This window comes from Somniosus microcephalus, chromosome 4 (assembly GCF_052327205.1).
Source record: "Somniosus microcephalus isolate GS21.2 chromosome 4, FLI_Smic_1.0, whole genome shotgun sequence".
In the NCBI taxonomy this organism is placed as follows: domain Eukaryota; kingdom Metazoa; phylum Chordata; class Chondrichthyes; order Squaliformes; family Somniosidae; genus Somniosus; species Somniosus microcephalus.
The window spans coordinates 94,094,298-94,121,069 of NC_140990.1; the positions used below are offsets into that span (position 1 = coordinate 94,094,298).

A 26,772-nucleotide genomic window follows, 5' to 3' on the forward strand; every position below is an offset into this window, starting at 1 on the left:
TTTCCTGAGCCACCACCACCTTCCCTGTGGAATGTGTCCCCTACAGCTAACCCGGGAGGCGGTAACCCCCATTCTCTGGCATGGGACGGACGCTTCACCATAGGTGAACTCGTCATGGCTGGAATACCGGGTGGAATTCGACCCCAGCCATCCAGGCCATCTTCCCTCGTGGAGATAGACGCTCGCCCCCCCTCCTTCGAGCCACCTCCTGTGGTCACGGTTGGTCCGTCTCCGCCGGTGCAGCCGAAGACAACCCGATTCCTCGGTGTCGCCCCTGTGACTCGTGCTGGCTTCGGCGTTCTCTGAAAAACACACAGAATGCAACCTTGTCCTTGGGTGATGCCTCACCTTTTCAGACGCAGCTACACACGATTAAAATCCAAACTATACAGACAAGCTAAGGCAACAGACAGGAGAGAAAGAAGTTATGTACAGCGCCACCCGTCTCCGGGTGGCCACACTAGGTCTCCTCGACCCTGGGCCTCTTACGACTCCGGCTTCCTTCGTTCACCGGTGTGTAAGGAGGCGTCCACGGCACCCTCGGCCATGGGATCCTTCCACTCCTCCTCACTCCTGCTCCCAGAGGTGGAACGACTGGTCCCTCTGTGGGCTCCTCACAGTCCCAGATTATGGGCTGGAGACCCACACCTGTAGTGCAGCTCACCACTCGCTGCTGTTTCCTCCTCTTATCAGCTCTTTCCCCAGGGTTAAAAAGCTTGCACTGATTGATATGGAACCACTTAGTGCGTCAGGGTATTCTGACCGCATATACCATGGGACTCGCCCTATCCACAATACTGTACGGTCCCATGTATAGCGGTTCAAAAGTCCCTACCCTGGCAAAGTTTCTAATCATTACTTGATCTCCCGACCTTCCACTCGTGGTGCCTCTGAGGCTCAAGCAATAAACGATTTCTATGATGTTGCTTCCCCATGTTACTGGCAGCCTGCCAATGGCTCTGTCTGAGATGCTCAAGCAAATTCTTAACAAACCTGTCCCGGCTCATCTCTCTCAACTGACCTTCCGTGAGAATCGGGGCCAGAACATGGCTGGGCGTTCTCATGACCCTGCCAGTCACGAGCTCATGCGGGGAATACCCTGTGCTTCTAGACGGGCTGGCTCGGACCCCCATCAGAACTAACGGCAAGACCTTCGCCCATTTTCTAGGCGAGTCTCCCGTCTCCTTCCGTAACCTTTCCTTGATGGTCCTATTCATTCGCTCCACAATCCCGGATGACTGCAGGTTGTGTGCGACGTGCCATTTACCCTCTACACCTAGCATCTTCAGAGTCGCCTGCATGACTGCCCCTGTGAAGTGACTCCCCTGATCGGACGCCACATGTGGTAGCCCCCACCTAGAGAACACTTCTCTCACTAGAATCCTTGCGGTCCCCAAAGCTGTGGCTGTTCGGCATGGGAAGGCTTCTACCCATTTAGAGAACACATCTACCAGGACCAGGCAGTACTTGTAACCCCCCCGAGCGGTGGGCAGCAGTCCGATATAATCGACCTGTATGGACTGCCATGGTCCCTCCACTCTCCTAGTGTGTCCCATGGATACCTTCCTTTTCTGGGGGTCAGGGTTGTTTGTAGCACACACCAAGCAATCCGCGCAGAAGTCGAGGACGTCCTCCCTCAGTTGCGGCCACCACCCTGCCTGTTCCACCCGTTGCCAGGTGGTCTCTGGCCCGGGGTGCCCCGCTCCTGGAACGTCGTGGGCCAACTGAAGGAATTCCCTCCGGTGCTGCTGCGGAACTACCCACTGTTCCCCTCTGAAAACCATCCCTTCCTTTACCGTAATACCTGCCACTCCGTATGGACCCTCTACCTTACCTCCCTTAGCCAGCGTCTCCAGAACAGTCTTTAGGGCGGGATCCCGTGCCTGGACCATCTTTAGGTCCGGGGCCAATGCTACCCCTGCACTCCCTTGGGTCCCACCTCTGTCTCTGATCGCTGCTACCAGACTCAACCCATATAGTTCCCAAAACGTGCCCGTTCGAGCACCCTTTTTGGCCAGCACGTCGGCCTGCTGATTGCCCTCCGCACGGGGTTCTGTCTTAGAATGGGCCTTGACTTTGTGGATATGGAGATCCCCTGGGTTCCTATTGATGTTAAGATCTGTCGCAGCAATGGCTTGGTTGCTAGGGGTTTCCCGCCTGCAGATGTGAACTCGCGACGAGACCAAATGGCCAAATATTTTGTACACGAATTGCAAGTGAACATGCTGTCCGAGCAAATCGTGTAGGGTGTAGGGAACTCTTCGGGGTGGGTAACCACATACACCACCGCCGACAGTTCAGCGTGCTGGGCGCTCATGGTGCTCGGGAGTTTAATGGCCTTGGCAATGCCTGCCTTTGGGTCAAAAATCCCGCATCCAGTGAGTCACTCCCCGGCCACCACTGTACTGAACCCGTCTACATAGATCTCGCGGCCCGTGGGATGGATCCCAGCCCGAAACCCTATGTCTACATCCCATACCCCTTCAACAGAACATTTGTGGGCCACCCCTGGGTAGATCAAATTTGCGCCGAGCTTGGGCTCACAGAGGCCTTTCACACTCTAATTCATCTGAGCGAGCAATAAAGTCCAGCGAGCAATGCGTGCACTGCTCACCGTGCCGTCCTTTATCCTCCCATCCAGAAGCATCTGAGTGGGCGTATGATGGGTTAAGAGAGTTACCAGGGACACCCCCATGAAGATTTGTGATCATCTCACGGCCCAATGTGTGGCAAGCAGGTGCCTCTCACAATTGGAGTACCCCCTCTCTACATCTGTGAGGATTCTTGATGAGTATACCACAGGCCTCAGCTTGCCATGCCGCTCCTGGAGCAGCACTGCACTCAAACTGTCCCCTGTGGCAGCTACCTCCAAAAAGAACTCCTTTCCCCCATCAATCGCTCCTAAAGCCGGTGCGGTCTGCAGATCTCTCTTCAGACGACTAAAAGCTGCCATGCAGTCCTCATCCCACTCCCAGCCCACTCCCTTGTGGAGGATCCGGAGTAGAGGAGCTGCCGTAGCGACATAGTCCTCTATGAAATCCTTGCAGTACACTGAGCCCCAGAAAGGATCTTACCCCCGTTACCGTGGTCGGGAATGGTAGCTCCTGTACCACCTTCCTCCTCGCCTCATCGATGGCCCCCTCCCCAGCACGTACGGTCAGCCCGAGGAATTTTACTTCCTGCTGGCCCATCTGTGCTTTCTTGGGATTAACTTTAAACCCAGATTCCTTTAACAGACTTAGCAGCTCAGCCAGCAGAGGGCCATGCTCCTCCCCCTCGTTGGAGAACAAAAGCAGCTTGTCCACATACTGCACAAGCTGCTGTGGTCTGCTGAACCCTTTTAAACAGTTGGCCATACATTGGTGGAAAATAGAAGGACTGTTGTGAAACCCTTGGGGAAGGCAGGTCCATGTGTACTGCTGACCCTTGAAAGTGAATGCAAACTTATACTGGTCCTCCCTTTTGAGAGGGATAGACCAGAATTAGTTCAAAATGACCAGCACCGTGAATGTTTTCGCGGATGCTGGGATACTCCCGATCAGGTCAGCTACGGCTGCGACGGTGGGGGCACAGGCTGGGATGTTCTTGTTAAGAACCCGATAGTCCGCAGTGGCTCTCCACCAATTGTCCGGTTTCCTAACCGGCCAAACCGGAGAGTTCACATGTGTCGCTATGGGTCTCAACACACCCTACTCAACCAGTGATCCCAATGCCGTCTCTAAATCCGCCTCTGCCTCTCTGGGGAAGTTGTACTGTTTCTGTGGTCAGGCCATGGGGTCTCCTCCTACTCTGACTGCCACCCCTATTACCCTCCCACAGTCGTGCTTGTGTGTAGCGAATGCCGTGAGGTTGGCTTGCACATCCGCTATGTACTCCGCCGGGGTAGAAGTGACCAAAAGTTCAAGGTCATAACTACCCTTGGGCTTCATCGTACACACGGTTCCCTTGCCTTGCTTCCCTGGTATGACTATCACCACCTCCTCCTTTCCCGTGCATACTACCCCCCAAAGACAGTGATTCCGGAAATCCACCAATATCTTGTGGGCCAGTATGAAGTCTGCCCCCAAAATGCCTATTCCCTCCCGCTCCCACCGCATCAGGACACATTTCCACTCCATATGGAGTGTACCCAGATCGATGGCTAGCGGGATGGAGAAAGACCCAGCCTGTTCGTTCCCGGTGAACCCTACCAAGTTATGTGGGACCCCGCTCGATAGAGGTGATGTGGTCGGGTTATCCGCATAAACAATGGTGCTTGAAACTCCAGTGTCCAGCAGATAGGTCCCTTGCACCTCCTCCACCCCCATTTTCACGCATGGTCTCTTCCAAGCAGCATAACTTAGTGGGCACAAGTAAACGGGCTGAGAAGCCCTTAGTCATGGGTCGGGATTGTTCAGGGCGGATGGGGCTACACTGCCGCATCCACCCTGCCGGAAAAGCTGCGCGGAGAGCAGCCACTAATACCGCGAACGGATCAGTGCTGCTTCCTGCCACAGCTGCGGCGCTGGAGGAACCCTTTCCCACTCCTATTGTCAGAGACTGGGCAGTCTTTCCTCCAGTGCTCTTTACTCCCGCACCTATAACAACCTTGCTTCTTCTCTGAGCTACCCCCTTCCTGGCGCCACTCTCTCCTAACGTTGCCTCCACTAGGCTTTAACTTGTGTACTCTGCCCTTTGGTTTGTCATCCTCACCCCTACCATTTTTAAAAGAGAGAGTTAACCGCCGGATCACACTCTCTTCTGTGGTCTGGGGATCCCTGGAATCGAACCATCCCTCTGCTTTGGCCTTGATCCTGGGCAGGCTGTTCGCCACCAGGGTCCTCAGCCAATGAGCCCTAGGCTTCCCCTGCAGCTGCGCCCGGTCGGGCACCCCCGCACAGGCACTCCGGTAGACGGGCCAAAGCCTGTTCGCGAAAGCCTGCGGTGTCTCCCCAGCTGACTGCAGTGTCCTTTCCACTCGGGAGAAAGGACTTCCATCATTGAGGCCCATAGCCTCTAGGATGTCATCCTTTATCCCCTCTAACGTACCCTGCCCCCTCTTGCTACCCGCTGAGAGCGAGTGGAACAGCATACAATCCAGGGAACATAAAAGTAATTTGGCTGTCTCAGCTTCGTTACAGTTATTGATCCCCCCCATCTGCTCCACATCTGTAAAATGGACAAATGGATCCCCTGTGCTGGTCAGTTTGATCAGGTTAGCGACCATTGCCTGCAGCTGGGGGGTTGTATACCGGACCACAAAGTCACTCTGCAGTGCTCCTTGCTCTTGACCGCCTACGGGCACACCGTATTTCCGCTGCCGGACAGGGCGCATGGGTCCTGGTCCCGGCACTTCGGGCAGTGGTCGAGCGTCCTCCTCTGCCTCACAGTCCTCCTCATCTCCCTCCTGCTCTTCCTCATCTACCCGGGCCACTCCCGGAGCTACCAAGCAGACCATCCCTTTGGCCTTAGATAGAGCATCGGTCAAATTCCGGATCTGCTCCTGGCAAGGACCATGATTACCCTTATCAAACCCTCTAGTACTGGCGACTCTGTATGCCACCTGAATACCCTTCAACTGCTCTTCCAGCAACTTTACCTCACTCGACAAGCGAGCATTCTCCCCCCTAACTACCCTCTCGTTCCACTTTGCCTCAGTTACCTGGCATTGCAGGAACTCCTTATGGTTACGGAAGGTTTCCTCCTGGCTTATTCTTCCCTGCTTCTCATCCTTTAGCTCCGTGCATAACCCGCTCACTAATACAGCCATTGTGTCTGACTGTGCCTCGGACTCCCTGAGCTCTGCCTCTAACTTAGCAACCTGCTTATCGAGCAGTTGCACTTGTCTTTGTAGACAGACGAGCCATATCGCCTTTTCAATGCTGTGCCTATGCTCCTTGCCCTCCGTCCATTCTGCCGCTGCATCCACCGGACGCTCAGCACGCAACAAGCCTAGCACCTTAGTGACGTTAACCTTCTTAAACACATAGGAAGAAATCCTTTCCTCCATTTGGGATCTTTCGCCAGAAGCGCTGTCCATGACTGATTTACACTCCTTTAACCAAGGTTCTGCCGCCGGTCGCCAAAAGATGTGGGCGGTTTTTACACTCCTTTAACCCAGATCCTGCCGCTGGTCGCCAGGAGATGTAAACGTTTTTTTTTACCCTAGCCCAATTGCTAGACGGACGGTTTGAATCGCCCCCGCCTTACGAAAGTTCTGTACCCGGGAATTATTATTCAGAGTGTAAATGGAATAAGTCACGGACAGGAATGCTTCGGTGAAAAATCAAACTGGTATTTATTTGGTCTAACATACACTGGCTAAAACATGCACTACTAAACAAAATTACTGTCCCTGTGGAGAATAAAAATCCAGATTACAATCAACATACATACAGTACAAAACTGGGGCCTATAACAAGCAGTAATTCCCTTAAAAACAGCTATGGTGGACACTGATTCCACCCCTACCAACGAATTACCCAGTCGCATAAACCCCTTTCGCCTGGTTAAACCAAACGAAGCTCCCACCCTCGGAATAGCCCAAAAACTTCACTTCTGAGAGACCTTAAGCTTACCCTGGTTTCGATCGCTCTGCTCGTCGGCTTTCTCTGGTACTCCTTGTCTTGTTGGAGCAGGAGCGAGAGAGAGAGAGAGAGAGAGAATGGTGGAAAAGAATCTGTCTTTATAGATAGTCTGCCTGTCTGTTCCCACCAATCTTAAAAATCCATTTGCTTCTGAGCACTCTGGTGCTAAATCTGTGATGAGTCATCGTCGGACCCATGCACATTGGGTTAATGGCCCTAAGTCTGGGATATCTTTTGGTCTTTGTGTTGGGAGAAATTCTAAGCACTCCGGTGCTTAATCTGTGATGGGTCATCCTCGGACCCATGCACATTGGGTTAATGGCCCTAAGCCTGGGATATCTTTCAGTCTTTGCTGGGTGAGCTAGTGGGTTCATTGTTCTGCTTCTCTTCTGAGATGGAGGTGAGAAGTGTTTTTACATTTTGGAATGTTTTTTCTATTCAAGTTCAATGGCCCACTTCCTTTTTCCAGGACTGTCGGGCGAACCCATGCATACTGGATGAGTTCTTTTGTCACAGCCAACTGCCATGTGTTCTCTGGAGTTTTAACAAAACCAGTCTTTCACGTGTCTGCACAGGACGATCCCATAACAGGGAAAACACCCTCAGAAAAATCCCATAAAGTCCACAAAAAAATATTCTTGACTGAATCCATTCTTCAGAGACTTTGCGATCTCTTCACAGTGTAGAGGGAGCTTTACTCTGTATCAAACCCGCTCTGTACCTGCCCTGGGAGTGTTTGATGGGACAGTGTAGAGGGAGCTTTACTCTGTATCTAACCCGTGCTGTACCTGCCCTGGGAGTGTTTGATGGGACAGTGTAGAGGGAACTTTACTCTGTATCAAACCCGCTCTGTACCTGCCCTGGGAGTGTTTGATGGGACAGTGTAGAGGGAGCTTTACTCTGTATCTAACCCGTGCTGTACCTGCCCTGGGAGTGTTTGATGGGACAGTGTAGAGGGAACTTTACTCTGTATCGAACCCGTGCTGTACCTGCCCTGGGAGTGTTTGATGGGACAGTGTAGAGGGAACTTTACTCTGTATCTAACCCGTGCTGTACCTGCCCTGGGAGTGTTTGATGGGACAGTGTAGAGGGAGCTTTACTCTGTATCTAACCCGTGCTGTACCTGCCCTGGGACTGTTTGATGGGACAGTGTAGAGGGAGCTTTACTCTGTATCTAACCCGTGCTGTACCTGCCCTGGGAGTGTTTGATGGGGCAGTGTAGAGGGAGCTTTACTCTGTATCTAACCCGTGCTGTACCTGCCCTGGGAGTGTTTGATGGGACAGTGTAGAGGGAGCTTTACTCTGTATCTAACCTGTGCTGTACCTGCCCTGGGAGTGTTTGATGGGGCAGTGTAGAGGGAGCTTTACTCTGTATCTAACTTGTGCTGTACCTGCCCTGGGAGTGTTTGATGGGACAGTGTAGAGGGAGCTTAACTCTGTATCTAACCCGTGCTGTACCTGCCCTGGGAGTGTTTGATGGGACAGTGTAGAGGAAGCTTTACTCTGTATCTAACCCGTGCTGTACCTGCCCTGGGAGTGTTTGATGGGACAGTGCAGAGGGAGCTTTACTCTGTATCTAACCCGTGCTGTACCTGCCCTGGGAGTGTTTGATGGGACAGTGTAGAGGGAGCTTAACTCTGTATCTAACCCGTGCTGTACCTGCCCTGGGAGTGTTTGATGGGACAGTGTAGAGGGAGCTTTACTCTGTATCATAAGAACATAAGAAATAGGAGCAGGAGTAGGCCATACGGCCCCTCGGGCCTGCTCCCCCATTCAATAGGATCATGGCTGATCTGAATCTAGACTCACGTCCACTTCCCTGCCCTCTCCCCGTAACCCCTAATTCCCTTATCTGCTAGGAAAATGTCTATCTCCATTTTAAATTTATTTAATGTTGCAGCTTCCACAGCTCTCTGGGGTAGCAAATTCCATAGATTTACGTTAACCCCCTCATCTCTGGAATCAACCGAGTGAACCTTCTCTGAACTGCCTCGAGAGCAAGTATATCTTTTCTTAAATATGGAAACCAAAACTGCACGCAGTATTCCAGGTGTGGCCTCACCAATACCCTGTATAACTGCAGCAAGACCTCCCTGTTTTTATACTCCACCCCCCTTGCAATAAAAGCCAAGATTCCATTGGCCTTCCTGATCACCTGCTGCACCTGCATACTAACTTTTTGTGTTTCATGCACCAGGACCCCCAGATCCCTTTGTACTGTAGCACTTTGCAGTTTCTCTCCATTTAGATAATAACTTGCTCTTTGATTTTTTCTGCCAAAGTGCATAACCTCACACTTTCCAACATTATATTGCATCTGCCAAATCTCTGCCCACTCACTTAGCCTGTCTATGTCCTTTTGCAGGTTTTTTATGTCCTCCTCACTCATTGCTTTCCCTCCCATCTTTGTATCGTCGGCAAACTTGGATACGTTGCACTTGGTCCCCTCCTCCAAATCGTTAATATAGATTGTAAAGAGTTGGGGTCCCAGCACTGACCCCTGCGGAACACCACTAGTTACTGATTGCCAACCCGAGAATGAACAATTTATCCCAACTCTCTGCCTTCTGTTAGATAGCCAATCTTCCACCCATGCCAGTATATTACCCCCAATCCCGTGATTTTTTATCTTGATCAGTAATCTTTTGTGTGGAACCTTGTCAAATGCCTTTTGGAAGTCCAAATACACTACATCCACTGGTTCCCCTTTATCCACCCTGTAACATCCTCAAAGAATTCGAGCAAATTTGTCAAACATGACTTCCCCTTCGTAAAACCATGCTGACTCTGTCCTATTAAATTATGTTTATCCAAATGCTCTGTTACTGTTTCCTTAATAATGGACTCCAACATTTTGCCAACCACAGATGTTAGGCTAACTGGTCTATAGTTTCCAGCTTTTTGTCTACTTCCCTTCTTAAATAAGGGTGTTACATTAGTAGTTTTCCAATCTGCCGGGACCTTTCCTGAGTCCAGGGAGTTCTGGAAAATGATCACCAATGCATCCACAATCCCTACCGCCACTTCTCTCAAGACCCTAGGATGTAGGCCATCAGGTCTGGGGGATTTATCCGCCTTAAGTCCCATTATTTTACTGAGTACCACCTCCTTAGTGATTTTAATCGTGTTTAGCTCCTCCCCCCCCCCCCATTGCCCCCTGTTTGTCCAGTGTTGGGATATTTTTAGTGTCCTCTACTGTAAAGACTGATACAAAATATTTGTTCAGCGTCTTTGCCATCTCCATGTTCCCCACCACTAGTTTCCCAGTCCCATCCGCTAAGGGCCCAACGTTCACTTTAGCCACCCTTTTTCTTTTTATATAGCTGTAGAAACTCTTACTATCTGTTTTTATATTTTTTGCTAGTTTACTTTCATAATCTATCTTCCCTTTCCTAATTAATCTTTTAGTTATTGTTTGCTGGCTTTTAAATGCTTCCCAATCTTCTATCCTCCCCCTAGATTTGGCTAATTTATATGCCCTTGTTTTCAGTCGAATACTATCCTTTATTACTTTACTAAGCCACGGATGGCTGTCTTTTCTTTTACTCCCCGTTTTCCTCAGTGGAATATATTTATCTTGAAAGATGTGAAATATCCCCGTGCTGTCCCTGCCCTGGGAGTGTTTGATGTGACAGTGTTCTGTAGCTCAGGACTGACGTCCATCACTTTAATGGGCAGAAATACCCGATAAAAGAGCATCTGATTTAACAAGAATTGGATTTTGAGATGGTGGTGGGATGAAAGCAAACAATGCTGGATGTGGATAGCAGGTCTGTCAGCATCTGCTTCGTGGTTTGGGTGGGGACTGTAGCATTGAGATGGAGGAAGGTATGTTACAGTTGTGTAAAGCTCTGGTTAGTGCTGATCAGCCAGCACTCTTGTTGCCAATCAGAACTAAATCTAACTGGAAATATACTCGCTGGAGCATTCCAGCTGATTATCCTTGAATCCCTGACTATATCACACATATATAGCAATGCATTCAGTTGTGGGCACTGATCCTCAGGAAGGATAGATTGGCCTTGGAGGGGGTGCAGCGCAGATTCACCAGAATGATCCCGGGGCTAAAAGGGTTAAATTATGAGGACAGGTTGCACAGACTAGGCTTGTAGTCCCTCGAGTATAAAAGATTAAGCGGTGATCTAATGGAGGTGTTTAAGGTGATTAAAGGAGTCGATAGGGTAGAGAGAGAGAAACCATTTCCTCTGGTGGGGGAGTCTGGAACAAGGGGGCATGACCTCAAAATTAGAGCAAGGCCGTTCAGGGGTGATGTCGGGAAGCATTTCTTCACACAAAGGGGAGTGGAAATCTGGAAAACTCTTTTTCCCCCCCCCCCCCCCCCCCCCCAAAAAAGCAGTTGAGGCTGGGGGTGAAATGAAAATTTCAAAACTGAGATTGAAAGATTTTTGTTAGACAAGAGTATGAAGGTTTACGGAACCAGGACGGGTGGATGGAGTTAAGATACAGATCAGCCATGATCTCACTGAATGATGGAACAGGCTCGAGAGGCTGAATGGCCTCCTCCTGTTCCTATGGTAACAGGCTCAAGGGGCTGAATGGCCTCCTCCTGTTCCTATGGTAACAGACACGAGGGGATGAATGGCCTCTTCCTGTTCCTGTGTAACAGGCCCGAGAGGCTGAATGGCCTCCTCCTGTTCCTATGGTAACAGGCACGAGGGGATGAATGGCCTCTTCCTGTTCCTGTGTAACAGGCCCGAGAGGCTGAATGGCCTCCTCCTGTTCCTATGGTAACAGGCACGAGGGGATGAATGGCCTCCTCCTGTTCCTATAACAGGCCCGAGAGGCTGAATGGCCTCCTCCTGTTCCTATGGTAACAGGCTCAAGGGGCGGAATGGCCTCCTCCTGTTCCTATGGTAACAGACACGAGGGGATGAATGGCGGCCTCCTGTTCCTGTGTAACAGGCCCGAGAGGCTGAATGGCCTCCTCCTGTTCCTACAACAGGCCCGAGGGGCTGAATGGCCTCCTCCTGTTCCTGTGTAACAGTCCCAAGGGGCTGAATGGCCTCCTCCTGTTTCTATAACAGGCCCGAGAGGCTGAATGGCCTCCACCTGTTCCAATAACAGGCCCGAGAGGCTGAATTGCCTCCTCCTGTTCCTATAACAGGCCCGAAAGGCTGAATGGCCTCCTCCTGTTCCTATAACAGGCCCGAGGGGCTGAATGGTCTCCTCCTGTTCCTATAACAGGCCCGAGGGGCTGAATGGCCTCCTCCTGTTCCTATAACAGGCCCGAGGGGCTGAATGGCCTCCTCCTGTTCCTATAACAGGCCCGAGGAGCTGAATGGCCTCCTCCTGTTCCTATGAGCATCTTCACTAGATTTACAGCGTAAGGTGTGTGTTTTTTTTGGTGTATCTGCAATGCCGGTCACTCTGCTGGTTGTGCCGTTCCCTCCAGATTACGTCTGGCAGTGGCAGGATGACGATGCCATCTGGCACCCCTACAGCGCTGCAGTGTGTGGCGACCTGGAGCAGGCGAGGCGGAAGGGGGAGGGGACGGTTGGCACTGCCGTCGGCCGCGTCCGCTACGTCCTATCGGGAGGATGAGGCAGGTCAACAGCAAGACCAAGTACGAGAGGAAGATGGGCCGCGTCCAATCCGGTAAAGGCGCGGGATGTGGTCATCATTGGGCTTAATGGCACGGGACGGGGAGGGGGTGCGGGGGGGTCCGACAGTTACTGAGCTTACCCACACAGGATAGTTTGTGGGAGGGGGGAGGGGGTGGTCCGACAGTTACTGAGCTTACCCACAACGGGACAGTTTGTGGGGAGGGGGGAGGGGGGTCCGACAGTTACTGAGCTTACCCACACGGGACAGTTTTGTGGGGAGGGGGGGTCCGACAGTTACTGAGCTTACCCACACGGGACAGTTTGTGGGAGGGGGGAGGGGGGGTCCGACAGTTACTGAGCTTACCCACACGGGACAGTTTGTGGGGAGGGGGGAGGGGGGGTCCGACAGTTACTGAGCTTACCCACACGGGACAGTTTGTGGGGGAGGGGGGAGGGGGGGTCCGACAGTTACTGAGCTTACCCACACGGGACAGTTTGTGGGGAGGGGGGAGGGGGGTCCGACAGTTTCTGAGCTTACCCACACGGGACAGTTTGTGGGGGGAGGGGGGTCCGACAGTTACTGAGCTTACCCACACGGGACAGTTTGTGGGGAGGGGCAGGGGGGTCCGACAGTTACTGAGCTTACCCACACGGGACAGTTTGTGGGGAGGGGGGGTCCGACAGTTACTGAGCTTACCCACACGGGACAGTTTGTGGGGTGGGGGGGGAGGGGGTGTCCGACAGTTACTGAGCTTACCCACACGGGACAGTTTGTGGGGGAGGGGGGTCCGACAGTTTACTGAGCTTACCCACACGGGACAGTTTGTGGGGGAGGGGGGAGGGGGGGTCCGACAGTTACTGAGCTTACCCACACGGGACAGTTTGTGGGGTGGGGGGAGGGGGTGTCCGACAGTTACTGAGCTTACCCACACGGGACAGTTTGTGGGGAGGGGGAGGGGGGGTCCGACAGTTACTGAGCTTACCCACACGGGACAGTTTGTGGGGAGGGGGAGGGGGGGTCCGACAGTTACTGAGCTTACCCACACGGGACAGTTTGTGGGGAGGGGGGAGGGGGGGTCCGACAGTTACTGAGCTTACCCACACGGGACAGTTTGTGGGGAGGGGGGGGGTCCGACAGTTACTGAGCTTACCCACACGGGACAGTTTGTGGGGAGGGGGAGGGGGGTCCGACAGTTACTGAGCTTACCCACACGGGACAGTTTGTGGGGAGGGGGAGGGGGGGCCCGACAGTTACTGAGCTTACCCACACGGGACAGTTTGTGGGGAGGGGGAGGGGGTTCCGACAGTTACTGAGCTTACCCACACAGGACAGTTTGTGGGGAGGGGGAGGGGGGGTCCGACAGTTACTGAGCTTACCCACACGGGACAGTTTGTGGGGAGGGGGGAGGGGGGTCCGACAGTTACTGAGCTTACCCACACGGGACAGTTTGTGGGGAGGGGGGAGGGGGGGTCCGACAGTTACTGAGCTTACCCACACGGGACAGTTTGTGGGGAGGGGGGAGGGGGGGTCCGACAGTTACTGAGCTTACCCACACGGGACAGTTTGTGGGGAGGGGGGATGGGGGGGTCCGACAGTTACTGAGCTTACCCACACGGGACAGTTTGTGGGGAGGGGGAGGGGGGGCCCGACAGTTACTGAGCTTACCCACACGGGACAGTTTGTGGGGAGGGGGGAGGGGGGTCCGACAGTTACTGAGCTTACCCACACGGGACAGTTTGTGGGGAGGGGGGAGGGGGGGGTCCGACAGTTACTGAGCTTACCCACACGGGACAGTTTGTGGGGAGGGGGATGGGGGGGTCCGACAGTTACTGAGCTTACCCACACGGGACAGTTTGTGGGGGAGGGGGAGGGGGGGTCTGACAGTTACTGAGCTTACCCACACGGGACAGTTTGTGGGGGAGGGGGAGGGGGGGGTCCGACAGTTACTGAGCTTACCCACACGGGACAGTTTGTGGGGAGGGGGAATGGGGGGGTCCGACAGTTACTGAGCTTACCCACACGGGACAGTTTGGGGGGAGGGGGGAGGGGGTGTCCGACAGTTACTGAGCTTACCCACACGGGACAGTTTGTGGGGAGGGGGGTCCGACAGTTACTGAGCTTACCCACACGGACAGTTTGTGGGGAGGGGGAGGGGGGGTCCGACAGTTACTGAGCTTACCCACACGGGACAGTTTGTGGGGAGGGGGGAGGGGGTGTCCGACAGTTACTGAGCTTACCCACACGGGACAGTTTGTGGGAGGGGGGGTCCGACAGTTACTGAGCTTACCCACACGGGACAGTTTGTGGGGAGGGGGAGGGGGGTCCGACAGTTACTGAGCTTACCCACACGGGACAGTTTGGGGGGAGGGGGGGTCCGACAGTTACTGAGCTTACCCACACGGGACAGTTTGTGGGGAGGGGGGTCCGACAGTTACTGAGCTTACCCACACGGGACAGTTTGTGGGGAGGGGGGAGGGGGGGTCCGACAGTTACTGAGCTTACCCACACAGGACAGTTTGTGGGGAGGGGGGGGGTCCGACAGTTACTGAGCTTACCCACACAGGACAGTTTGTGGGGAGGGGGGAGGTGGGGTCCGACAGTTACTGAGCTTACCCACACGGGACAGTTTGTGGGGAGGGGGAGGGGGGGTCCGACAGTTACTGAGCTTACCCACACGGGACAGTTTGTGGGGAGGGGGAGGGGGGGTCCGACAGTTACTGAGCTTACCCACACGGGACAGTTTGTGGGGAGGGGGGGTCCGACAGTTACTGAGCTTACCCACACAGGACAGTTTGTGGGGAGGGGGGAGGGGGGGTCCGACAGTTACTGAGCTTACCCACACGGGACAGTTTGTGGGGAGGGGGGAGGGGGGGTCCGACAGTTACTGAGCTTACCCACACGGGACAGTTTGTGGGGAGGGGGGAGGGGGGTCCGACAGTTACTGAGCTTACCCACACGGGACAGTTTGTGGGGAGGGGGGAGGGGGGGTCCGACAGTTACTGAGCTTACCCACACGGGACAGTTTGTGGGGAGGGGGGAGGGGGGGTCCGACAGTTACTGAGCTTACCCACACGGGACAGTTTGTGGGGAGGGGGGAGGGGGGGTCCGACAGTTACTGAGCTTACCCACACGGGACAGTTTGTGGGGAGGGGGGAGGGGGGTCCGACAGTTACTGAGCTTACCCACACGGGACAGTTTGTGGGGAGGGGGGAGGGGGGGTCCGACAGTTACTGAGCTTACCCACACGGGACAGTTTGTGGGGAGGGGGGAGGGGGGGTCCGACTGTTACTGAGCTTACCCACACGGGACAGTTTGTGGGTGATGTGCCATCAATTACTCAAAAGACTGAGGTTGAGCGAGTAACAACCAGGCTTTTATTAACTAAAGAATGAAGGTCTTGCCTCGAGTGGTCGACCCGTCCAGAATACTAAGGGACTGGGAGGTAGTCACTTATATACCTGGAATAGTGGGAGGAGTCAGCCGAGGCATGTCCAGGACTGTACCTAGTGGAATACACATACACATACAGACAGGTATGACAGTGGTTTACCACATTCACCCCTTGTTTAAAAATGAGTCCGGCGGGGTGAAGTGTATTTAAAAGTTCGTGTATTGGAGTCTCTCCGGAGGTCTTGTCTGCCGCTGTGATCGACGTGGCGACGGCAGGGGTGGTGGAGCTTCCGGCGTCGCGTCCCGTGTAGGCTGGGGCACTGGAGTGTAGTCCTCGTGGGTGACGGTCCAAGGCGAGCCAGCTGCTGGGGTTGGATATCGGGTCGTGGGGTGGGGGTGGTAATGGGTAGTAGGTTACAGCGGTCCCCGAGGGTGCGAGGTCTCGTATGGAGACTGTGTCCTCCCGCCCGTCCGGGTACGCAATGTAAGCGTACTGGGGGTTGGCGTGGAGGAGGTCGACCCTCTCGACCAGGGGGTCCGTTTTATTGGTCCTCGCGTGTCTTCTCAGTAGTACCGGCCCTGGGGACGTCAGCCATGGCAGTAACGCTGTCCCCGATGTGGACTTCCTTGGGAAGACAAACATTTTCTCGTGAGGGGTGGCATTGGTGGCAGTGCAGAGCAGTGACCAAATCGAGTGGAGCGCATCGGGGAGCACCTCCTGCCAGCGGGAGGTCGGAAGGCCCCTAGACTTTAAGGCTAGTAGGGCGGCCTTCCAAACTGTTGCATTCTCTCTTTCCACCTGTCCGTTCCCCCGGGGGTTGTAACTGGTGGTCCTGCTTGTGGCTATACCCCTAGCGAGCAGGTACTGGCGGAGTTCGTCGCTCATAAACGATGAGCCCCGGTCGCTATGGATATAGCTGGGGAAACCGAACAGGGTGAAGAGGCTGTTCAGACATTTAATGACCGTGGCACTGGTCATGTCCGGGCAGGGGATAGCGAACGGGAAACGGGAGTACTCGTCAATGATGTTGAGGAAGTACACATTGCGGTCGGAGGAGGGGAGAGGCCCTTTAAAATCAACGCTCAGGCGTTCGAAAGGGCGAGTGGCTTTTATCAGGTGGGCTCTGTCTGGTCTATAAAAGTGCGGTTTGCACTCAGCGCAGACTTGGCAGTTCTTGGTCATGGTCCTGACCTCCTCAATGGAGTAAGGCAGGTTGCGGGCCTTGATGAAGTGGAAGAACCTGGTGACCCCCGGGTGGCAGAGGTCATTGTGGAGGGCCCTCAGCCTATCGATCTGCGCGCTGGCGCAGGTGCCACGCGATAGGGCATCTGGGGGTTCATTGAGCTTCCCAGGCTGGTACAAGATCTCGTAATTGTAGGTGGAAAGTTCGATTCTCCACCTCAAGATCTTGTCATTTTTGATTTTGCCCCTCTGCTTGTTGTTGAACATAAAAGCAACTGAACGCTGGTCAGTGAGCAGGGTAAATCGTTTTCCGGCCAGGTAGTGCCTCCAATGACGCACAGCCTCCACAATAGCCTGGGACTCCTTCTCAACCGCGGAATGTCTGGTCTCCGGGCCCTGGAGGTTTCGTGAGAAGAATGCCACAGGTCTCCCTGCCTGATTAAGGGTGGCGGCCAGAGCGAAGTCGGACGCATCGCTTTCCACCTGGAAGGGGATGGATTCGTCCACTGCGTGCATGGTGGCTTTGGCAATGTCCTCCTTGATACGGTGGAAGGCCGAGCGGGCCTCTGCCATCAGGGGAAAAGAGGTGGATTTGATCAGCGGACGGGCTTTGTCTGCATAGTAGGGGGACCTACTGGGCGTAGTAGGAAAAAAACCCTAGGCACCTCTTCAGAGCTTTGGGGCAGTGGGAGTTCCATAAGGGGACGCATCCGGTCTGGGTCGGGACCGATGACCCCGTGTTCCACAACACAGCCAAGGATGGCGAGGCAGTCTGTGCGGAATATGCACTTCTTGTTATATGTCAGGTTCAGGAGTTGGGCGGTGCGGAGGAATTTCTCGAGGTTTGCGTCATAGTCCTGCAGGTCATGGCCGCAGATGGTCACATTGTCCAGATATGGGAAAGTGGCCTGCAGCGCGTTTTGATCGACCATCCGGTCCATCTCCCTTTGGAAGACGGAGTTGGTAACGCCAAAGGGAACCCTAAGGAAGTGATAGAGGCGGCCGTTTGCCTCAAAAGCAGTATACTGGCGGTCTTCGGGGCGGATGGGGAGCTGGTGGTACGCTGATTTCAGGTCAATGGTCGAAAAGACGCGGTACTGCGCGATCTGGTTGACCATGTCAGCTATGCGGGGGAGTGGGTAGGCGTCCAGCAGGGTGTAGCGGTTTATTGTTTGGCTGTAGTCAATGACCAGGCGTTGTTTCTCGCCGGTCTTAACGACCACAACCTGGGCTCGCCAGGGGCTGGAGCTGCCCTCAATAATCCCCTCCTTCAGGAGCCGCTCCACTTCGGTTTTGATGAAAACCCTGTCCCCGGCACTGTATCGCCTGCTCTTTGTGGCGATGGGCTTACAGTCGGGGGTGAGGTTAGCAAACAGTGGGGGGGGTGGGACTCTGAGTGTGGAGAGGTTGCATCTGGTGCGCGGCGGGCAATTTGGAGGCTGCTGGCTGCGGACTGTGAGTGGGGGGAGGGGGCCACCGTACGCCATCGTAACGCTTTTGAGGTGGCACTGGAAATCCAACCCCAGTAGAACGGCAGCGCAAAGTTGGGGCAGGACCAGGAGTTTAAAATTATTGAACACAGTCCCGTCTACTACTAGTGTCACCACGCAGTAGCCGCCAATGTCCGCTGACTGGGACTCGGCGGCCATAGAAATCCGCTGGTGCGCAGGCAGGACTGGGAGAGAGCAACGCCGCACCGTGTCGGGGTGGATGAAGCTCTCTGTGCTCCCGGAGTCAAAAAGGCAGTTTATTGCATGGCCATTTACCTTAACGTCCATTTTGGACCGAGCTAGTTGGTGCGGTCTCGTTTGGTCCAGCGTAACAGAGGCCAGCGTAGGGGTCGGTGTGTCGCTGCGGGTATCAGATGGGGGGGGGGGGTTGGCGGCCTGCTGCGTCCCGGCTGGTGTCCAAGATGGCGGCGTCCATGATTCCCATGGGGCTGGAGTCGTCCAAGATGGCTGCTGCTGCGGTGGTTCGCACGTGGCTGGGGAGGCCCAAGATGGCGGCCTGCACGGCCCACACGCGGCGCTGTTGGGGGCCCAAGATGGCGGCTCGCACGGCCAACACGCGGCGCTGCTGGCGTTCGGGGTGGCTTTGGCCTTGCAGACGCTAGCGTAGTGTCCCTTTTTCCCGCAGCCCGAGCAGGTCGCATTCTTCGCCGGGCAGCGCGCTCTGGGGTGTTTGGCCTGGCCACAGAAGTAGCATTTCTGGCCTTGGGATAATGCTGTCTGGCTTTGGGACACTGCTGCGGTGGTTGGGCCGTGGCTGGGGTGGCACGGTGCTATGGGGCTGTCCTACCGTGTCCCAGGTTGTCGTTCCCCGCGGCGTCCACGGTGCAGAGGAGTAGGCATCCATGCCCCGGTAGGCTGCGTCCAGCGTTAGTGCGATTTCGGAGGCTTTGTCGAGGGTGAGGTCACTCTGCTCCAGCAGTCGCTGTCGGGTGTAGTTGGACCTGTGGCCCGCTACGAAGGCATCCCGGATCAGTTCCTCCGTGTACTTAGTGGGCGTTACCGCCTTACACCCACAGGCCCGGCCAAGCACGGACAGTGCTTGGAGGTATTCCTCAGTCGATTCCCCAGGTTGTTGCTTGCGACTCCCCAGGAGGTGCCTGGCGTAAACTTCATTCACAGGGCGCGTGTACTGGGTCTTGAGGAGCTGGAGGGCGGCTGTGTACGAGGTCGCGTCCCGGATGACCGAGTACACTCGGTGGTTCACCTTGGAGATCAGGACAGACAGTTTGTTCGCATCCGTTACGACCGCAGTGGAGGCAGTCAGGAATGCCTCGAAGCACATGAGCCAGTTAGCAAACCTGGTGGAAGCGTCCGCTTCCCGACTGTCCAGGTCCAGGCATGCTGGTGTGAGGATCTTCTCCATTATAAAAAATTTAGTTAATAAAATTGATACACCATCAATTACTCAAAAGACTGAGGTTAATCGAGTAACAACCAGGCTTTTATTAACTAAAGAATGAAGGTCTAGGCTCGAGTGGTCGACCCGTCCAGAATACTAAGGGACTGGGAGGTAGTCATTTATAGACCTGGAATAGTGGGAGGAGTCAGCCGAGGCATGTCCAGACCTGTACCTAGTGGAATACACATACACATAGGTATAACAGTGGTTTACCACAGCGGGGAGGGGGGGGTCCGACAGTTACTGAGCTTACCCACACGGGAGAGTGTGTGGGGAGGGGGGAGGGGGGGTCCGACAGTTACTGAGCTTACCCACACGGGACAGTTTGTGGGGAGGGGGGAGGGGGGGTCCGACAGTTACTGAGCTTACCCACACGGGACAGTTTGTGGGGAGGGGGGGTCCGACAGTTACTGAGCTTACCCACACGGGACAGTTTGTGGGGAGGGGGGGTCCGACAGTTACTGCGCTTACCCACACGGGACAGTTTGTGGGGAGGGGGGAGGGGGGGTCCGACAGTTACTGAGCTTACCCACACGGGACAGTTTGTGGGGAGGGGGGAGGGGGGGTCCGACAGTTACTGAGCTTACCCACACGGGACAGTTTGTGGGGAGGGGGGGTCCGACAGTTACTGCGCTTACCCACACGGGACAGTTTGTGGGGAGGGGGGAGGGGGGGTCCGACAGTTACTCAGCTTACCCACACGGGACAGTTTGTGGGGAGGGGGGGTCTGACAGTTACTGAGCTTACCCACACGGGACAGTTTGTGGGGAGGGGGGGTCGGACAGTTACTGAGCTTACCCACACGGGACAGTTTGGGGGGAGGGGGGGTCTGACAGTTACTGAGCTTACCCACACGGGACAGTTTGTGGGGAGGGGGGAGGGGGGGTCCGACAGTTACTGAGCTTACCACACGGGACAGTTTGTGGGGAGGGGGGGTCCGACAGTTACTGAGCTTACCCACACGGGACAGTTTGTGGGGAGGGGGGGTCCGACAGTTACTGAGCTTAGCCACACGGGACAGTTTGTGGGGAGGGGGGGTCCGACAGTTACTGAGCTTACCCACACGGGACAGTTTGTGGGGAGGGGGGAGGGGTGGTCCGACAGTTACTGAGCTTACCCACACGGGACAGTTTGTGGGGAGGGGGGATCCGACAGTTACTGAGCTTACCCACACGGGACAGTTTGTGGGGAGGGGGGGCGGGGGGGTCCGACAGTTACTGAGCTTACCCACACGGGACAGTTTGTGGGGAGGGGAGGTCCGACAGTTACTGAGCTTACCACACGGGACAGTTTGTGGGGAGGGGGGAGGGGGGGTCCGACAGTTACTGAGCTTACCCACACGGGACAGTTTGTGGGGAGGGGGAGGGGGTGTCCGACAGTTACTGAGCTTACCCACACGGGACAGTTTGTGGGGAGGGGGGAGGGGGTGTCCGACAGTTACTGAGCTCACCCACACGGGACAGTTAGGGGGGAGGGGGGGGTCCGACAGTTACTGAGCTTACCCACACGGGACAGTTTGTGGGGAGAGGGGGAGGGGGTGGTCTGACAGTTACTGAGCTTACCCACACGGGACAGTTTGTGGGGAGGGGGGAGGGGGGTCCGACAGTTACTGAGCTTACCCACACGGGACAGTTTGTGGGGAGGGGGGAGGGGGGGTCCGACAGTTACTGAGCTTACCCACACGGGACAGTTTGTGGGGAGGGGGGAGGGGGGGTCCGACAGTTACTGAGCTTACCCACACGGGACAGTTTGTGGGGAGGGGGGAGGGGGGGTCCGACAGTTACTGAGCTTACCCACACGGGACAGTTTGTGGGGAGGGGGGAGGGGGGTCCGACAGTTACTGAGCTTACCCACACGGGACAGTTTGTGGGGAGGGGGGAGGGGGGGTCCGACAGTTACTGAGCTTACCCACACGGGACAGTTTGTGGGGAGGGGGGAGGGGGGGTCCGACTGTTACTGAGCTTACCCACACGGGACAGTTTGTGGGTGATGTGCCATCAATTACTCAAAAGACTGAGGTTGAGCGAGTAACAACCAGGCTTTTATTAACTAAAGAATGAAGGTCTTGCCTCGAGTGGTCGACCCGTCCAGAATACTAAGGGACTGGGAGGTAGTCACTTATATACCTGGAATAGTGGGAGGAGTCAGCCGAGGCATGTCCAGGACTGTACCTAGTGGAATACACATACACATACAGACAGGTATGACAGTGGTTTACCACATTCACCCCTTGTTTAAAAATGAGTCCGGCGGGGTGAAGTGTATTTAAAAGTTCGTGTATTGGAGTCTCTCCGGAGGTCTTGTCTGCCGCTGTGATCGACGTGGCGACGGCAGGGGTGGTGGAGCTTCCGGCGTCGCGTCCCGTGTAGGCTGGGGCACTGGAGTGTAGTCCTCGTGGGTGACGGTCCAAGGCGAGCCAGCTGCTGGGGTTGGATATCGGGTCGTGGGGTGGGGGTGGTAATGGGTAGTAGGTTACAGCGGTCCCCGAGGGTGCGAGGTCTCGTATGGAGACTGTGTCCTCCCGCCCGTCCGGGTACGCAATGTAAGCGTACTGGGGGTTGGCGTGGAGGAGGTCGACCCTCTCGACCAGGGGGTCCGTTTTATTGGTCCTCGCGTGTCTTCTCAGTAGTACCGGCCCTGGGGACGTCAGCCATGGCAGTAACGCTGTCCCCGATGTGGACTTCCTTGGGAAGACAAACATTTTCTCGTGAGGGGTGGCATTGGTGGCAGTGCAGAGCAGTGACCAAATCGAGTGGAGCGCATCGGGGAGCACCTCCTGCCAGCGGGAGGTCGGAAGGCCCCTAGACTTTAAGGCTAGTAGGGCGGCCTTCCAAACTGTTGCATTCTCTCTTTCCACCTGTCCGTTCCCCCGGGGGTTGTAACTGGTGGTCCTGCTTGTGGCTATACCCCTAGCGAGCAGGTACTGGCGGAGTTCGTCGCTCATAAACGATGAGCCCCGGTCGCTATGGATATAGCTGGGGAAACCGAACAGGGTGAAGAGGCTGTTCAGACATTTAATGACCGTGGCACTGGTCATGTCCGGGCAGGGGATAGCGAACGGGAAACGGGAGTACTCGTCAATGATGTTGAGGAAGTACACATTGCGGTCGGAGGAGGGGAGAGGCCCTTTAAAATCAACGCTCAGGCGTTCGAAAGGGCGAGTGGCTTTTATCAGGTGGGCTCTGTCTGGTCTATAAAAGTGCGGTTTGCACTCAGCGCAGACTTGGCAGTTCTTGGTCATGGTCCTGACCTCCTCAATGGAGTAAGGCAGGTTGCGGGCCTTGATGAAGTGGAAGAACCTGGTGACCCCCGGGTGGCAGAGGTCATTGTGGAGGGCCCTCAGCCTATCGATCTGCGCGCTGGCGCAGGTGCCACGCGATAGGGCATCTGGGGGTTCATTGAGCTTCCCAGGCTGGTACAAGATCTCGTAATTGTAGGTGGAAAGTTCGATTCTCCACCTCAAGATCTTGTCATTTTTGATTTTGCCCCTCTGCTTGTTGTTGAACATAAAAGCAACTGAACGCTGGTCAGTGAGCAGGGTAAATCGTTTTCCGGCCAGGTAGTGCCTCCAATGACGCACAGCCTCCACAATAGCCTGGGACTCCTTCTCAACCGCGGAATGTCTGGTCTCCGGGCCCTGGAGGTTTCGTGAGAAGAATGCCACAGGTCTCCCTGCCTGATTAAGGGTGGCGGCCAGAGCGAAGTCGGACGCATCGCTTTCCACCTGGAAGGGGATGGATTCGTCCACTGCGTGCATGGTGGCTTTGGCAATGTCCTCCTTGATACGGTGGAAGGCCGAGCGGGCCTCTGCCATCAGGGGAAAAGAGGTGGATTTGATCAGCGGACGGGCTTTGTCTGCATAGTAGGGGGACCTACTGGGCGTAGTAGGAAAAAAACCCTAGGCACCTCTTCAGAGCTTTGGGGCAGTGGGAGTTCCATAAGGGGACGCATCCGGTCTGGGTCGGGACCGATGACCCCGTGTTCCACAACACAGCCAAGGATGGCGAGGCAGTCTGTGCGGAATATGCACTTCTTGTTATATGTCAGGTTCAGGAGTTGGGCGGTGCGGAGGAATTTCTCGAGGTTTGCGTCATAGTCCTGCAGGTCATGGCCGCAGATGGTCACATTGTCCAGATATGGGAAAGTGGCCTGCAGCGCGTTTTGATCGACCATCCGGTCCATCTCCCTTTGGAAGACGGAGTTGGTAACGCCAAAGGGAACCCTAAGGAAGTGATAGAGGCGGCCGTTTGCCTCAAAAGCAGTATACTGGCGGTCTTCGGGGCGGATGGGGAGCTGGTGGTACGCTGATTTCAGGTCAATGGTCGAAAAGACGCGGTACTGCGCGATCTGGTTGACCATGTCAGCTATGCGGGGGAGTGGGTAGGCGTCCAGCAGGGTGTAGCGGTTTATTGTTTGGCTGTAGTCAATGACCAGGCGTTGTTTCTCGCCGGTCTTAACGACCACAACCTGGGCTCGCCAGGGGCTGGAGCTGCCCTCAATAATCCCCTCCTTCAGGAGCCGCTCCACTTCGGTTTTGATGAAAACCCTGTCCCCGGCACTGTATCGCCTGCTCTTTGTGGCGATGGGCTTACAGTCGGGGGTGAGGTTAGCAAACAGTGGGGGGGGTGGGACTCTGAGTGTGGAGAGGTTGCATCTGGTGCGCGGCGGGCAATTTGGAGGCTGCTGGCTGCGGACTGTGAGTGGGGGGAGGGGGCCACCGTACGCCATCGTAACGCTTTTGAGGTGGCACTGGAAATCCAACCCCAGTAGAACGGCAGCGCAAAGTTGGGGCAGGACCAGGAGTTTAAAATTATTGAACACAGTCCCGTCTACTACTAGTGTCACCACGCAGTAGCCGCCAATGTCCGCTGACTGGGACTCGGCGGCCATAGAAATCCGCTGGTGCGCAGGCAGGACTGGGAGAGAGCAACGCCGCACCGTGTCGGGGTGGATGAAGCTCTCTGTGCTCCCGGAGTCAAAAAGGCAGTTTATTGCATGGCCATTTACCTTAACGTCCATTTTGGACCGAGCTAGTTGGTGCGGTCTCGTTTGGTCCAGCGTAACAGAGGCCAGCGTAGGGGTCGGTGTGTCGCTGCGGGTATCAGATGGGGGGGGGGGGTTGGCGGCCTGCTGCGTCCCGGCTGGTGTCCAAGATGGCGGCGTCCATGATTCCCATGGGGCTGGAGTCGTCCAAGATGGCTGCTGCTGCGGTGGTTCGCACGTGGCTGGGGAGGCCCAAGATGGCGGCCTGCACGGCCCACACGCGGCGCTGTTGGGGGCCCAAGATGGCGGCTCGCACGGCCAACACGCGGCGCTGCTGGCGTTCGGGGTGGCTTTGGCCTTGCAGACGCTAGCGTAGTGTCCCTTTTTCCCGCAGCCCGAGCAGGTCGCATTCTTCGCCGGGCAGCGCGCTCTGGGGTGTTTGGCCTGGCCACAGAAGTAGCATTTCTGGCCTTGGGATAATGCTGTCTGGCTTTGGGACACTGCTGCGGTGGTTGGGCCGTGGCTGGGGTGGCACGGTGCTATGGGGCTGTCCTACCGTGTCCCAGGTTGTCGTTCCCCGCGGCGTCCACGGTGCAGAGGAGTAGGCATCCATGCCCCGGTAGGCTGCGTCCAGCGTTAGTGCGATTTCGGAGGCTTTGTCGAGGGTGAGGTCACTCTGCTCCAGCAGTCGCTGTCGGGTGTAGTTGGACCTGTGGCCCGCTACGAAGGCATCCCGGATCAGTTCCTCCGTGTACTTAGTGGGCGTTACCGCCTTACACCCACAGGCCCGGCCAAGCACGGACAGTGCTTGGAGGTATTCCTCAGTCGATTCCCCAGGTTGTTGCTTGCGACTCCCCAGGAGGTGCCTGGCGTAAACTTCATTCACAGGGCGCGTGTACTGGGTCTTGAGGAGCTGGAGGGCGGCTGTGTACGAGGTCGCGTCCCGGATGACCGAGTACACTCGGTGGTTCACCTTGGAGATCAGGACAGACAGTTTGTTCGCATCCGTTACGACCGCAGTGGAGGCAGTCAGGAATGCCTCGAAGCACATGAGCCAGTTAGCAAACCTGGTGGAAGCGTCCGCTTCCCGACTGTCCAGGTCCAGGCATGCTGGTGTGAGGATCTTCTCCATTATAAAAAATTTAGTTAATAAAATTGATACACCATCAATTACTCAAAAGACTGAGGTTAATCGAGTAACAACCAGGCTTTTATTAACTAAAGAATGAAGGTCTAGGCTCGAGTGGTCGACCCGTCCAGAATACTAAGGGACTGGGAGGTAGTCATTTATAGACCTGGAATAGTGGGAGGAGTCAGCCGAGGCATGTCCAGACCTGTACCTAGTGGAATACACATACACATAGGTATAACAGTGGTTTACCACAGCGGGGAGGGGGGGGTCCGACAGTTACTGAGCTTACCCACACGGGAGAGTGTGTGGTGGGGAGGGGGGGAGGGGGGGGTCCGACAGTTACTGAGCTTACCCACACGGGACAGTTTGTGGGGAGGGGGGAGGGGGGGGTCCGACAGTTACTGAGCTTACCCACACGGGACAGTTTGTGGGGAGGGGGGGTCCGACAGTTACTGAGCTTACCCACACGGGACAGTTTGTGGGGAGGGGGGGTCCGACAGTTACTGCGCTTACCCACACGGGACAGTTTGTGGGGGAGGGGGGAGGGGGGGTCCGACAGTTACTGAGCTTACCCACACGGGACAGTTTGTGGGGAGGGGGGAGGGGGGGGTCCGACAGTTACTGAGCTTACCCACACGGGACAGTTTTGTGGGGAGGGGGGGTCCGACAGTTTACTGCGCTTACCCACACGGGACAGTTTGTGGGGAGGGGGGGAGGGGGGGGTCCGACAGTTACTCAGCTTACCCACACGGGACAGTTTGTGGGGAGGGGGGGTCTGACAGTTACTGAGCTTACCCACACGGGACAGTTTGTGGGGAGGGGGGGTCGGACAGTTACTGAGCTTACCCACACGGGACAGTTTGGGGGAGGGGGGGGTCTGACAGTTACTGAGCTTACCCACACGGGACAGTTTGTGGGGAGGGGGGAGGGGGGGTCCGACAGTTACTGAGCTTACCACACGGGACAGTTTGTGGGAGGGGGGGTCCGACAGTTACTGAGCTTACCCACACGGGACAGTTTGTGGGGAGGGGGGGGTCCGACAG

The 26,772-nt window shown here is 55.6% G+C and overlaps 1 protein-coding gene across 1 annotated transcript in view; it reads left to right on the top strand.

The window, feature by feature from the left end:
* Positions 1 to 26,772, top strand: part of parp2 (poly (ADP-ribose) polymerase 2) — a 115,668-nt gene that overhangs the window by 10,908 nt on the left and 77,988 nt on the right. The window contains 2 exon segments of the mRNA XM_085985088.1: positions 11,980 to 12,111; positions 12,114 to 12,182. Of these exon segments, the coding sequence (XP_085841214.1) occupies positions 11,980 to 12,111; positions 12,114 to 12,182 (201 nt within the window).